The sequence below is a fragment of the Antechinus flavipes genome, chromosome 1 (assembly GCF_016432865.1).
Source record: "Antechinus flavipes isolate AdamAnt ecotype Samford, QLD, Australia chromosome 1, AdamAnt_v2, whole genome shotgun sequence".
NCBI lineage: Eukaryota > Metazoa > Chordata > Mammalia > Dasyuromorphia > Dasyuridae > Antechinus > Antechinus flavipes.
Window position 1 is genome coordinate 650,044,424 of NC_067398.1, and position 14,370 is coordinate 650,058,793.

The 14,370-nt window shown below is 59.8% G+C and overlaps 1 protein-coding gene across 26 annotated transcripts in view; it reads left to right on the forward strand.

Annotated features, from left to right (window-relative positions):
* The window catches only part of PLEC (plectin), a 113,928-nt gene that overhangs the window by 88,616 nt on the left and 10,942 nt on the right, over positions 1-14,370 (forward strand). For 24 of the 26 annotated variants that reach the window (XM_051971364.1, XM_051971365.1, XM_051971349.1 and 21 more), the window contains 10 exons: positions 1,300-1,426; positions 1,687-1,870; positions 1,959-2,116; positions 2,661-2,839; positions 2,957-3,095; positions 3,279-3,635; positions 3,831-3,914; positions 5,053-5,157; positions 9,276-9,374; positions 10,693-14,073. In XM_051971364.1, coding sequence (XP_051827324.1) covers positions 1,300-1,426; positions 1,687-1,870; positions 1,959-2,116; positions 2,661-2,839; positions 2,957-3,095; positions 3,279-3,635; positions 3,831-3,914; positions 5,053-5,157; positions 9,276-9,374; positions 10,693-14,073 — 4,813 coding nt within the window. The remainder of the gene's footprint in view (positions 1-1,299; positions 1,427-1,686; positions 1,871-1,958; positions 2,117-2,660; positions 2,840-2,956; positions 3,096-3,278; positions 3,636-3,830; positions 3,915-5,052; positions 5,158-9,275; positions 9,375-10,692; positions 14,074-14,370) is intronic. The other 2 variants (XM_051971372.1, XM_051971371.1) reach the window with 1 other exon arrangement.

The following is a 14,370-nucleotide window of genomic DNA, read 5'->3' on the forward strand; positions in this document are numbered from 1 at the left end:
GAGATATTTAGAAGAAATCCAGGTCAAGATATTCAAGAGGCAAATGAATCAGTGGGACTATAACTTGGGAGAATCTTACGTATAAATATGATAAGGGATACCATGGAATAGGATAGAGGGAGAAGAGAAGAGGATCTAGGATAGATCCTTGGGTACTTATGAGTAGAAAATCAGCAAGGGAGACTGAGGAGCAGGGGTTGGACAGAAGGAAGGAGAACTAGGAAAGATCAGTGTCCCCAAAACCCCCCTAAGAGGAAAGGTCCTGGAAATGCTGTAGAAAGGCCAAGGAGGATTGAGAAAAGGCTGTTAGATTTGGTGATTGCGATGTCACCAGTCACTTCAGAGAGAGCAGTTTCAGTGGAATGATTGAAGATGATGTAAACCAGAGGGTTTAGAAGAGAGTGAGAGGAGGAGATTGCAGCCTGCTTTCCCAAGAAGTCTAGATTTGAAGGAAGGAGAGATCCTGGGTGATAGCATGCACAGAGATGGGAGTGTTTTTGTAGCCCTCAAGGGAAGCAGTCAGTAGATAGGGAGAGTTTGAAGATAAGTCAGAGTGGGGATGAGAGTGGGCTCCATCTACAAGAAAAGAGGGGGGCAAAGGTATAGATGGAAGTGTTAGCTTTGACAAAGAAAGACGCGAAAGACGGTATAGTGGGGAAAGATGTCTGAGTGATGTGAGGTGAGGAGAAAGAGGGAAGGAGAGAGAGCTCTCAGCAAATGGCTTCAAATTTTGCTGAAAAATGAAGCAAAATCCACCATTGAGAGGGTTGGGTCAGTGAGTTACTGTCATAACTTAAAGAAGAAATGAAAATGTTTGGAGCAGTCATTGTGGGAAGGGGAATAATGTTTGGGTTAAGGAGGAATAGAATATTTGCCTCGCTGTATTGAGGGCCCAGGTGAGATTAGATAACGTAAATCTATATAGTTATTTCTTCCACATTGTGATTTTCCCCTCACGGTTTTGATATATTGCCAGTCCTCATAAAGAGTTAAATGGGAATTTTGGGGGAGTTTTGCAGAGGCCTGCAGATGACTCAGAAAAAGTTTAGACACTCAGATGTATAAGATAAGTATAGTATCATATAATACCAACCTATTTTATCTTTTAATGCCATAATAATTCTTCTCTGGTACAAAGGAAGGGCCAAAAACTTTTACATGGATTTTTCAGATCATGTCCCTTACCTCCTCCCCCTCCATATGAAAGGGACCCCATCAAGGAGGTTTTGTGAGATCCTAATTTCTCTCCGTGCCTTGTGCAATCTTCTCCCCCCTTCCACCTCACGCTGTCCCTGGCAGGCTGGAGGGGCTGCACCAGACCCTGGAGAGCCTTTGGCACCAGCTGCACGTGGACATGAAGAGCCTGTTGGCTTGGCAGTGCCTGACCCGGGAAATCCAGCTTATTCGCTCCTGGTCCCTGGTAACGGTGAGTCTGCAGACATCTGGGGCTGTAGCCCCTGCCTCCCACCATTTCCCCAGCATTTCCCTATTTCCCCGGCCTTTTCCTTGTGTTCCCGCCTCTCCTCCCACTCCCAGGGTCCCCTTCCGCCCTCGGACCCCTCTCACCCTCGGTGTCCCCTTCCGCCCTCGCGCCCCTCTCACCCTCGGTGTCCCCTTCCGCCCCACGCCCCCTCCTCCCCACTTTCTGCCCTCACTTCCCCCTCTCACCGCCCCTCTCTCACCCAGTTCCGCACACTGAAACCAGAAGAACAGCGGCAGGCCTTATGCAACCTGGAGCTGCATTACCAAGCCTTCCTTCGGGACAGCCAGGACTCGGGCAGCTTTGGGCCCGAGGACCGGCTGCAGGTGGAGCGGGACTACAGCACCTGCACCCGTCACTATCAGCAGCTGCTGCAGAACCTGGAGCAAGGTAACTAGGCTGGGGCTGTCCCGGACCCGGCTGTGCTGGGCCACTGCTTGGGGGCCTCAGGATGTGACCGCGGCCTTCCTCTCCATAGGGGAGCAGGAAGAGTCCCTGTGTCAGCGCTACATCTCTGAGCTCAAGGACATCCGTCTCCAGCTGGAGGCCTGTGAGGGCCGTATTGTCCATCGGCTCCGCGTGCCGCTGGAGAAGGAGCCTGCCCGCGAGTGTGCTCAGCGTATCACCGAGCAGCAGGTACCGTCCCTGCCCCCCCTCCTGGCCAGCCTGCCCTCCTCTCTCTGTCTCTGTCTCTGTCTCTCTCTAGCAGTCTGTGTCTCTCTCACTTCTCCCCATTCATCCTCCTCCCTCTCTCTCCTTCCCCTTTTCTTTGTCTTCCTTTTCTCCCTTTCCTTTCCCTCTCCTCTTCCCCTATCTTCTGTCTCTCTTGTCCTTTTTCTTCCCCCTCCCTCTCTCTCTTTCTCCCCCTTTCCTCTCTGCCTCCCCCCCTCGTCCTTCTCCCCCTCTTCTGCCCCCTCTCCCCTAGCCTGGACTCTGGTGCCCAGCTGACCTTATGTCACTCCCTCCCCAGTCTGTGGAATCCCGGGTCCTCCCGGGACTGGCCCAGCCGTGAGCACGCCATCTCTGAGTTTTTCTCTTCCCTTCCCCTCTGCCCCTCTCTCCCAGCCCTCCCCGGCCTCCTTGCCAGTCTGGCTCCCTCTCCGCCTCCGGCCCCTCGCTTCCATCTCCTTTACCGCCTTCTCACCATTGCCTCTCTGGTCTTTCTCTGTGCCCCTTGCAGAAGGTGCAGGCGGAAGTGGAGGGGCTGGGCCAGGGCGTAAGCAAGCTCTCTGCCAAGGCTGAGAAGGTGCTGGCCCAGCCCGAGCCGGCCCCTGGAGCCCCTGCCCTTCGCTCTGAGCTGGACCTGACCCTGGGCAAGCTGGACCAGGTGCGCAGCCTGTCTGCCATCTACCTGGAGAAGTGAGTACCCCGCGCTCACGGCGCCTCCCCACAGCAGCCCCGGCCCCTCCCTCTCTGTGCTCGGGCCCCCGGGAGGGCTTCCCCATCCCCGGCCTCACCAGCCTCTGACACCCACAGGCTCAAGACCATCAGCCTGGTGATCCGCAGCACCCAGGGGGCCGAGGAGGTCCTGCGCACCTACGAGGAGCAGCTCAAGGATGTGCAGAACGTCCCTGCCGATCTCTCTGAGCTGGAGGCCACCAAGGCGGAGCTAAAGGTACCTGGCACGGGGGTCTGGGCCCCCCTGCTCCCACTCGGGGAGTCCCGGCTGTCGCTGTTCCAGGGCCCGGGCTGGGGGGATGGGAGGGACTGGGGGGCACAGGCCAGGCCAGGCCGGAGGATGGGAGGGACTGGAGGGCGCAGGCCGGGCTGCACTGAGGGCCCCTTCTCCCCGGAGCAGAAGCTGCGCAGCCAAGTGGAGGCCCAGCAGCCTCTGTTTGCGGGCCTGAACGAGGAGCTGAGGGCGGCGCAGGAGGTGGGCGAGCGGATGCAGCAGAAGCACGGCGAGCGGGACGCGGAGCTGGAGCGCTGGCGGGAGCGGGTCACGCAGCTGCTGGAGCGCTGGCAGGCCGTGCTGGCCCAGATCGACCTGCGGCAGCGGGAGCTGGATCAGCTGGGGCGCCAGCTGCGCTACTACCGCGAGAGCGCCGAGCCCCTCAACACCTGGCTGCTGAGCGCCCGGCAGCGGCAGGAACAGATCCAGTCTGTGCCCCTGGCCGATAGCCAGGTGGTCCGTGAGCAGCTCCAGCAGGAGAAGGTCAGCGCTGGGCTCTGAGCTGGGGGGCTGGGGAGGGCCAGGCTTGGTGATCACAGGCTTGGGGAGCACTGTCCTGCCGAGGTCCGGCTGCCATAGAATACGCGTTAGAAAGCGGGAAGGGGAAGGGTTCAGTCGGGAGAGAGCTGCGGGTCCTTGCTCCTAGAAAAGCTGAACTTGGTGCTCTTGGTTCCTCAGAAACTCCTGGAAGAAATTGAAAGACATGGAGAGAAGGTCGCTGAGTGTCAGAAGTACGCCAAGCAATACATTAATGCCATCAAGGTGAGAGTCCGGAGACTCCTGCCTCTGGCCCCCGTTTCCCCTCTCCCAGTCCTGAGAAGGAGACCGTGGCAGAAAAAACTTCCACTGCAGAAGTGGGTCTTCCTTGTAGAGCCCTGCGTTACTTATTCCTGCTGGCTCCTTACACTCACCAAGTCCTCCCTTTGACTGATGGGGGAGGCTTGGACTAGGTATTGGGAAGACCTAAGTTTAAATAAATGACAGGCCATGTGCCTCAGTTTCCTCATCTGTAAAGGATTTAAACCCAGTGACCTTCTAAAATCCCTTCAAGTTCTAAACCCAATGATACATGGTCCCCAAAGGAGGAGGAGATTAGAAGTAACAGTTCAAGTTTGGCCTTGATTCATAGGGAGATTAAAATCCTTGGGAGATTTGGGGTGACATGAAGATAATTTATAAAGCTGGACTTGAGAGAAGAGGTCACTAAGGGATTGCAGGAGCTCAGGAGGGAAGTAGCCCATATTTAGACAAGGAAGGAAGGAATTGAGTCTTTATTAAGTACCTACTGTGTGCCAGATACCTGGTTGGACATTTTACAAATATTTCATTTCAGCCCCACAACATCCCTGGGAGGGAGTTGCTCTTATTATCCTTATCTTACAGATGAGGAAACTGAGGCAAGTTAAGTGACTTGAATTCAGCTTTTCTCTGTTCCAAATACAGGACCACCAAGCTGCCTCCAACAAGCTCTGAGGCCTATAAAGGACAAAAAGGGGTGGTATGGGGCCATGTGTGTGGGACGTGGAGCCGAGGACAGGGACCTGGTTGTCACTGGAGGATATCCCTATCCCCCTAAATCCTCTTCTTATCTTTTTGAACAAAAACAGATCCTTCCCTTCTTATCTATCACTCAAGGAGGCTGAGGGCAGAATAACCAGAGGTCTGCGTGGCTGATGAGCCTGGGAAGGGGGTGTAGAGATCCTGGGTCCAGAAGCATGGGCTTTGGCCTGAAAATAGATGGAGAAGGAGCGAGCAGCAGAAGCAGCCCCAAGGCCGAGAGCTCTTTCTGCTGCTTTAGAGAGACACATCCATGGCTACTACAGGGGGAGGGGGCAAACAAGTTTTGGGTGGCCCCTTCCCATCACAATGAGCCATCCTGAAAGTCTTCTCCCTCCTGCAGGACTATGAGCTGCAGCTGGTGACATACAAGGCCCAAGTAGAACCTGTGGCCTCCCCTGCCAAGAAACCCAAGGTGCAGTCGGTGTCGGACAGCGTCATCCAGGAGGTGAGGGCAGTGCACCCATGCGGCCAGTCTCGCCGAGCGTTTGGGGATGGGTGTGGATGCCCAGAGGCTGGGGGGGGGGGCTGGAGAACGCTGGAGGGGGGGGACCTGGGACCTGCAGGTCCCAGCTTTCCTGGGCCTGGGGCTAAGGGTAGGGGAAGAAGCTCGATGGCTCTTTGGGCTAAGCAGCCTGCCACCCTTACTCCAAGGCAACACTGGCGTCAGGAGGAGTCTGGAGAAATCATTTAAACCTTTGATCTGTGACCTGGAGGGATTGGACTAAGTGGCCTTTGCAGTCCTTAAGCCTAAGTAACCTTTGCGGTCCTTAGGACTAAGTGGCCTTTGCGGTCCCTCAGGACTAAGTGGCCTTTGCAGTCCTTAAGCCTAAGTAACCTTTGCGGTCCTTAGGACTAAGTGGCCTTTGCGGTCCCTCAGGACTAAGTGGCCTTTGCAGTCCTTAAGCCTAAGTAACCTTTGCGGTCCTTAGGACTAAGTGGCCTTTGCGGTCCCTCGGGACTAAGTGGCCTTAGCGGTCCCTCGGGACTAAGTGGCCTTTGTGGTCCCTTGGGACTAAGTGTCCTTTGTGGTCCTTAGGACTAAGTGGCCTTTGCGGTCCCTTGGGACTAAGTGGCCTTAGCGGTCCCTCGGGACTAAGTGGCCTTTGCGGTCCCTTGGAACTTAAGTGGCCTTTGTGGTCCTTAGGACTAAGTGGCCTTTGTGGTCCCTGAGGACTAAGTGGCCTTTGCGGTCCCTGAGGACTAAGTGGCCTTAGCAGTCCCTCGGGACTAAGTGGCCTTTGTGGTCCTTAGGACTAAGTGGCCTTTGCGGTCCTTAGGACTAAGTGGGCTTTGTGATCCTTAGGACTAATGGCCTTTGTGGTCCCTGAGGACTAAGTGGCCTTAGCAGTCCCTCGGGACTAAGTGACCTTTGTGGTCCTTAGGACTAAGTGGCCTTTGCAGTCCCTCAGGACTAAGTGACCTTTGCGGTCCTTAGGACTAAGTGGCCTTTGTGGTCCTTAGGACTACGTGGCCTTTGCGGTCCCTGGGGACTAAGTGGCCTTAGTGATCCCTGGGGACTAAGTGGCCTTTGTGGTCCTTAGGACTAAGTGGCCTTTGCGGTCCTTAGGACTAAGTGGGCTTTTGCGGTCCCTCGGGACTAAGTGGCCTTTGTGGTCCTTAGGACTAAGTGGCCTTTGCGGTCCCTCGGGACTAAGTGGCCTTTGCGGTCCTTAGGACTAAGTGGCCTTTGCAGTCCCTCGGGACTAAGTGGCCTTTGTGGTCCCTTGGGACTAAGTGGCCTTTGCGGTCCTTAGGACTAAGTGGCCTTAGCGGTCCCTCGGGACTAAGTGGCCTTTGTGGTCCCTTGGGACTAAGTGTCCTTTGTGGTCCTTAGGACTAAGTGGCCTTTGCGGTCCTTAGGACTAAGTGGGCTTTTGCGGTCCCTCGGGACTAAGTGGCCTTTGTGGTCCTTAGGACTAAGTGGCCTTTGCGGTCCCTCGGGACTAAGTGGCCTTTGCGGTCCTTAGGACTAAGTGGCCTTTGCAGTCCCTCGGGACTAAGTGGCCTTTGTGGTCCCTTGGGACTAAGTGGCCTTTGCGGTCCTTAGGACTAAGTGGCCTTAGCGGTCCCTCGGGACTAAGTGGCCTTTGTGGTCCCTTGGGACTAAGTGTCCTTTGTGGTCCTTAGGACTAAGTGGCCTCTGCGGTCCCTTGGGACTAAGTGGCCTTAGCGGTCCCTCGGGACTAAGTGGCCTTTGCGGTCCCTTGGAACTTAAGTGGCCTTTGTGGTCCTTAGGACTAAGTGGCCTTTGTGGTCCCTGAGGACTAAGTGGCCTTTGCGGTCCCTGAGGACTAAGTGGCCTTAGCAGTCCCTCGGGACTAAGTGGCCTTTGTGGTCCTTAGGACTAAGTGGCCTTTGCGGTCCTTAGGACTAAGTGGGCTTTGTGATCCTTAGGACTAATGGCCTTTGTGGTCCCTGAGGACTAAGTGGCCTTAGCAGTCCCTCGGGACTAAGTGGCCTTTGTGGTCCTTAGGACTAAGTGGCCTTTGCAGTCCCTCAGGACTAAGTGACCTTTGCGGTCCTTAGGACTAAGTGGCCTTTGTGGTCCTTAGGACTACGTGGCCTTTGCGGTCCCTGGGGACTAAGTGGCCTTAGTGATCCCTGGGGACTAAGTGGCCTTAGCGGTCCCTCGGGACTAAGTGGCCTTTGTGGTCCTTAGGACTAAGTGGCCTTTGCGGTCCCTCGGGACTAAGTGGCCTTTGTGGTCCTTAGGACTAAGTGGCCTTTGCGGTCCCTCGGGACTAAGTGGCCTTTGCGGTCCTTAGGACTAAGTGGCCTTTGCGGTCCCTCGGGACTAAGTGGCCTTTGTGGTCCTTAGGACTAAGTGGCCTTTGCGGTCCCTCGGGACTAAGTGGCCTTTGTGGTCCTTAGGACTAAGTGGCCTTTGCGGTCCCTTGGGACTAAGTGGCCTTAGCGGTCCCTCGGGACTAAGTGGCCTTTGCGGTCCCTTGGAACTTAAGTGGCCTTTGTGGTCCGGCCTTTGTGGTCCCTCGGGACTAAGTAGCCTTTGCGGTCCTTAGGACTAAGTGGCCTTAGCGGTCCCTCGGTACTAAGTAGCCTTTGCGGTCCTTAGGACTAAGTGGCCTTTGTGGTCCCTGAGGACTAAGTGGCCTTTGCGGTCCCTGAGGACTAAGTGGCCTTAGCAGTCCCTCGGGACTAAGTGGCCTTTGTGGTCCTTAGGACTAAGTGGCCTTTGCGGTCCTTAGGACTAAGTGGGCTTTGTGATCCTTAGGACTAATGGCCTTTGTGGTCCCTGAGGACTAAGTGGCCTTAGCAGTCCCTCGGGACTAAGTGGCCTTTGTGGTCCTTAGGACTAAGTGGCTTTTGCAGTCCCTCAGGACTAAGTGACCTTTGCGGTCCTTAGGACTAAGTGGCCTTTGTGGTCCTTAGGACTACGTGGCCTTTGCGGTCCCTGGGGACTAAGTGGCCTTAGTGATCCCTGGGGACTAAGTGGCCTTAGCGGTCCCTCGGGACTAAGTGGCCTTTGTGGTCCTTAGGACTAAGTGGCCTTTGCGGTCCCTCGGGACTAAGTGGCCTTTGTGGTCCTTAGGACTAAGTGGCCTTTGCGGTCCCTCGGGACTAAGTGGCCTTTGCGGTCCTTAGGACTAAGTGGCCTTTGCGGTCCCTCGGGACTAAGTAACCTTTGCAGTCCTTAGGACTAAGTGGCCTTAGTGGTCCCTCGGGACTAAGTGGCCTTTGCGGTCCTTAGGACTAAGTGGCCTTTGTGGTCCTTAGGACTAAATGGCCTTTGTGGTCCTTAGGACTAAATGGCCTTTGTGGTCCCTCGGGACTAAGTGGCCTTTGTGGTCCCTCGGGACTAAGTAGTCTTTGCGATCCTTAGGACTAAGTGGCCTTTGCAGTCCCTTGGTACTAAGTAGCCTTTGCGGTCCTTAGGACTAAGTGGCCTTTGTGGTCCTTAGGACTAAATGGCCTTTGTGGTCCCTCGGGACTAAGTGGCCTTTGCGGTCCTTAGGACTAAATGGCCTTTGTGGTCCGGCCTTTGTGGTCCCTCGGGACTAAGTAGCCTTTGCGGTCCTTAGGACTAAGTGGCCTTAGCGGTCCCTCGGTACTAAGTAGCCTTTGCGGTCCTTAGGACTAAGTGGCCTTTGCGGTCCTTAGGACTAAGTGGCCTTTGCAGTTCCTTAGGACTAAGTGGCCTTTGCGGTCCTTAGGACTAAGTGGCCTTTGTGGTCTTTAGGACTAAGTGGCCTTTGTGGTCTTTAGGACTAAGTGGCCTTTGTGGTCTTTAGGACTAAGTGGCCTTTGCGGTCCTTAGGACTAAGTGGCCTTTGTGGTCCTTAGGACTAAGTGGCCTTTGTGGTCCCTTGGGACTAAGTGGGCTTTGTGGTCACTCATGAATCCATGATATAATGAACTAAGTGACCTCTCATGGAGCCTGAGCCCCCCAAACCTGCCCCTAGGTGTCTGGCCTAGGCTGGGCCCCTTTTGCTGCCGAGACCCTAACCTATGCGCACAGGTGTGCGTTGCCCGTGTGTGTGTTGGGGGGACAGTAAGAAGGGCCCTTCCCCCACTGAGCAAGGCCCCCGGCTCTGTCCTTTCTAGTATGTGGATCTCCGCACCCGCTACAGCGAGCTGACCACCCTCACAAGCCAGTACATCAAGTTCATCAGTGAGACGCTGCGGCGCCTGGAGGAGGAGGAGGTATGTGCCACGGGGAGGGGACTTTCCCAGGGTGGGAAGGAGCGGCGAGCTTTCCTTCCCAGCGGTCAGCAACCTCGCCCCACCCGAGTCATGTGCCCTTGCTAGCGTGGGCCCCGGCTCCGCGTCCCTTCTGCCCTTGAGATGTAGCTGGGTCTCCCAAGTGGGGACTGTTAAGGGGTTCCTCGGGTCTCCCCCGCCCTGAACCTCCCCGCCTGGCTCTGGTGGGGAGACCAGGAAGCACTTCTCAGACACACTTAGTACAGCCCCTTTCTCCAGCTGGTCCCATGCTCAGATGCTGCCTTCCCGCCATCTCTCCCTCCTCCCAGCCGTGGTGCTCCCTAGGCCCCCGCCCTGCCGGAGCTTGTGGGGTCTCTCCCCTGTCTCTTCTTTTTCAGCCCCCCCTCCCTCTTCCTCTTCCTCCCTCCCCCGTGTGCTCCCTTCTCTCTAACTCTTGGGTTTTGCTCTTGGATTCGCCGCTTGGCAGCTTTGTCTGGGGGAATGTTTGTGTTGTTTGGGATCTAATGGAGGGTAAAAACCCAGGAGGACTCTGGCCTTTCTGCAGCAGGTACTGCCCTGGACGCATGATTCCTCCCCTCGGTGTCTCCCCGGGGGGCCCCCAGTGCCCCCTCCCCCTCCCCCCGGTACCATCCATCAGCACACCTCACACGACCCCCCGCCTCGGTCACCGTCTCACTCGGGACCTGCAGGGGCGCCCGTGCCCCTCCCGCTCGCCGTCCCACCTTGCCCTGAACCGGGGAAGGAAGGCGGACCCTGGGCGGGGACACAGCCCCACTTTCCAAACAGAGCTCGGGGGCGGGGGAGAGAGGGGAGTCCCCAGGACGGCACAGACACACACACGCACACGCTCTCACACGCGGTGTTGGTGCTTTGCTTTGTGTCCGTCCCTGTCTGTCCCGCGGCGGGAGGAAGGCAGCCCCGGCCCCCGCCGGCCGAGCGCATGGAGAGGGGGCGCAGGCTGCCCTCGCGCCGCCCCCGTCTGCCCCGCTCGCTGCATGTTCCATCTGTGGGTCGTTTTCTCTGGTGATGGAAAGTCCTGTCCTGTCACTCCCCAGTCCGCACCCCCCCATCCATCCCGCCCCCTCCCACCGCCCGCTGTACTAAGTGACTGTCGCAGTGCTGTGTCCCCCTCGTGTGGCCCGGCCGGCCTCGGTCTGCCCGCCCGCCTCCCCCGTGTCTGCCCCCGCCCCCGTTTGGTTTGCTCCAGGAGCGGCGGGTGTGCCTGCTGTCGTTCACTTTGGTTTCTTTGTGGTTCTTTCCCTTCCCCCCCCCCCCCGCTGCCCTGCCCCCTCCCTCCCAGAGGGCGGCGGAGAAGCTGAAGGCGGAGGAGAGGCAGCGGCTGGCGGAGGTGGAGGCCCAGCTGGAGAAGCAGCGGCAGCTGGCCGAGGCCCACGCCCAGGCCAAGGCCCAGGCGGAGCGCGAGGCGCAGGAGCTGCAGCGGCGCATGCAGGAGGAGGTGGCCCGGCGGGAGGTGGTCGCCGTGGACGCCGAGCACCAGAAGCTCAACATCCAGCAGGAGCTGCAGCAGCTGCGGCAGAACTCGGACCTGGAGATCCAGGCCAAGGCCCAGCAGGTGGAGGAGGCCGAGCGCAACCGCGTGCGCATCGAGGAGGAGATCCGCGTGGTGCGCCTGCAGCTGGAGGCCTCGCAGCGGCAGAAGAGCGGGGCCGAGGCCGAGCTGCAGGCCCTGCGGGCCCGCGCCGAGGAGGCCGAGCTGCAGAAGAAGCAGGCCCAGGAGGAGGCCGAGCGCCTGCGGCGCCAGGTCAAGGAGGAGAGCCAGAAGAAGCGGCGGGCCGAGGAGGAGCTGCGGCTGAAGGTGCAGGCCGAGGAGGAGGCCGCGCGGGAGAAGCAGCGCGCGCTGCAGGCCCTGGAGGAGCTGCGGCTGCAGGCCGAGGAGGCCGAGCGCCGCATGAGGCAGGCCGAGGCCGAGAAGGAGCGGCAGGTGCAGGTGGCCCTGGAGACGGCCCAGCGCAGCGCCGAGGTGGAGCTCCAGAGCAAGCGCATGTCCTTCGCCGAGAAGACGGCCCAGCTGGAGCTGAGCCTGAAGCAGGAGCACATCACCGTGGCCCACCTGCAGGAGGAGGCCGAGCGGCTCAAGAAGCAGCAGGCCGAGGCCGAGCGCTTCCGCGAGGAGGCCGAGCGCGAGCTGGAGAAGTGGCGGGCCAAGGCCAACGACGCCCTGCGCATGCGGCTGCAGGCCGAGGAGGTCGCCCACCAGAAGGCCCTGGCCCAGGAGGAGGCCGAGAAGCAGAAGGAGGACGCCGAGCGCGAGGCGCGCAAGAGGAGCAAGGCCGAGGAGTCGGCGCTGCGCCAGAAGGAGCTGGCCGAGCAGGAGCTGGAGAAGCAGCGCAAGCTGGCCGAGGGCACGGCGCAGCAGAAGCTCTCCGCCGAGCAGGAGCTGATCCGGCTCAAGGCCGAGACGGAGAACGGCGAGCAGCAGCGGCTGCTCCTGGAGGAGGAGCTCTTCCGCCTCAAGAACGAGGTGAGCGAGGCCATCCAGAAGCGCAAGGAGGTGGAGGAGGAGCTGGCCAAGGTGCGGGCCGAGATGGAGGTCCTGCTGGAGAGCAAGGCCAAGGCCGAGGAGGAGTCGCGCTCCACCAGCGAGAAGTCCAAGCAGCGGCTGGAGGCCGAGGCCGGCAAGTTCCGCGAGCTGGCGGAGGAGGCCGCGCGGCTGCGCGCCCTGTCCGAGGAGGCCAAGCGGCAGCGGCAGCTGGCCGAGGAGGACGTGGCGCGCCAGCGGGCCGAGGCCGAGCGCATCCTCAAGGAGAAGCTGGCCGCCATCAGCGAGGCCACCAGGCTCAAGACGGAGGCGGAGATCGCGCTGAAGGAGAAGGAGGCGGAGAACGAGCGCCTGCGGCGGCTGGCCGAGGACGAGGCCTACCAGCGGCGCCTGCTGGAGGAGCAGGCCGCCCAGCACAAGGCCGACATCGAGGAGAAGATCGCGCTGCTCAAGAAGTCCTCCGAGAGCGAGCTGGAGCGCCAGAAGGGGCTGGTGGACGACACGCTCAAGCAGCGGCGCCTCATCGAGGAGGAGATCCGCGTCCTCAAGGTCAGCTTCGAGAAGGCCTCGGCCGGCAAGACGGACCTGGAGCTGGAGCTGGGGCGCATCAAGAGCAGCGCCGAGGAGATCCAGAGGAGCAAGGAGCAGGCCGAGCGCGAGGCCGAGAAGCAGCGGCAGCTGGCGCTGGAGGAGGAGCAGCGGCGCCGCGAGGCCGAGGACAAGGTCAGGAAGAGCCTGGCGGCCGAGCAGGAGGCCGCCCGGCAGAGGAAGGCCGCGCTGGAGGAGGTGGAGCGCCTCAGGGCCAAGGTGGAGGAGGCCAAGCGCCAGAAGGAGCTGGCCGAGAGGGAGTCCGAGCGGCAGATCCAGCTGGCCGAGGAGGCCGCCCAGAAGCGGCTGCAGGCCGAGGAGAAGGCCCACGTGTTCGCCGTGCAGCAGAAGGAGCAGGAGCTGCTGCAGAGCCGCCGGCAGGAGCAGAGCGCGCTCGACAGGCTGCGGGAGGAGGCCGAGAAGGCCAAGCGCGCCGCCGAGGAGGCCGAGGAGGCGCGGCGCCGCGCCGAGCACGAGGCCGCGCTGTCGCGCCAGCAGGTGGAGGAGGCCGAGCGCCTGAAGCAGCAGGCCGAGGAGCAGGCGCAGGCCCAGGCCCAGGCCCAGGCCGCCGCCGAGAAGCTGCGCAAGGAGGCGGAGCTGGAGGCCGCCAAGCGCGCCCAGGCGGAGCAGGCGGCGCTGCGGCAGAAGCAGGCCGCCGACGCGGAGATGGAGAAGCACAAGAAGTTCGCCGAGCAGACCTTGCGGCAGAAGGCGCAGGTGGAGCAGGAGCTGACCAAGGTGAAGCTCCAGCTGGAGGAGACCGACCACCAGAAGGACATCCTGGACGAGGAGCTGCAGCGCCTGAAGGAGGAGGTCACCGACGCCATGAGGCAGAAGAGCCAGGTGGAGGAGGAGCTCTTCAAGGTGAAGATCCAGATGGAGGAGCTGGTGAAGCTGAAGGCCCGCATCGAGGAGGAGAACAAGATGCTGATCCTCAAGGACAAAGACAACACCCAGAAGTTCCTGGTGGAGGAGGCGGAGAAGATGAAGCAGGTGGCCGAAGAGGCCGCCCGCCTGAGCGTGGAGGCCCAGGAGGCCGCGCGGCTCCGCAAGCTGGCCGAGGAGGACCTGGCCCAGCAGCGCGCCCTGGCCGAGAAGATGCTCAAGGAGAAGATGCAGGCCGTGCAGGAGGCCACGAGGCTCAAGGCCGAGGCCGAGATGCTGCAGAAGCAGAAGGACCTGGCCCAGGAACACGCCAAGAAGCTGCAGGAGGACAAGGATCAGATGGAGCAGCGCCTCGCGCAGGAGACCGAGGGCTTCCAGAAGACCCTGGAGGCCGAGCGCCGCCGCCAGCTGGAGATGAGCGCCGAGGCCGAGAGGCTGAAGCTGCACGTGACCGAGATGAGCCTGGCGCAGGCCAAGGCCGAAGAGGACGCCCGCAGGTTCAAGAAGCAGGCCGAGGAGATCGGCGAGAAGCTCCACCGCACCGAGCTGGCCACCAGGGAGAAGATGACGCTGGTCCACACGCTGGAGATCCAGAGGCAGCAGAGCGACAAGGACGCCGACAAGCTGAAGGAGGCCATCGCCGAGCTGGAGAGGGAGAAGGAGAAGCTGAAGCGTGAGGCAGAGATGCTCCAGCACAAGTCGGAAGAGGTATCTTTGCTTCTCTCCTTTCTTCTGGGGTTAAGGTCCCGCCGGCGACCCCTCAGCAGGCTGAGGGCGAGGCCTTGGGTTTCCCCGAGGGAAATGTTTCCCAAGAGAAGTCTCAGACTGACCCTTTTTTGGCTTTTATTTTAATTCATCCCTCCCCCCACTTCCCTTCCCCCCTCCCTGTCTGACCACACAGGAACATTTCATGTCCAGCAGGGTGAGTGTCTCTCATTTAGCCTGTGGGCACGGCCATCCGTCCCCCCGAGCTGTCCCCCACCGTGCGTAGTTACTGCTTAGCAC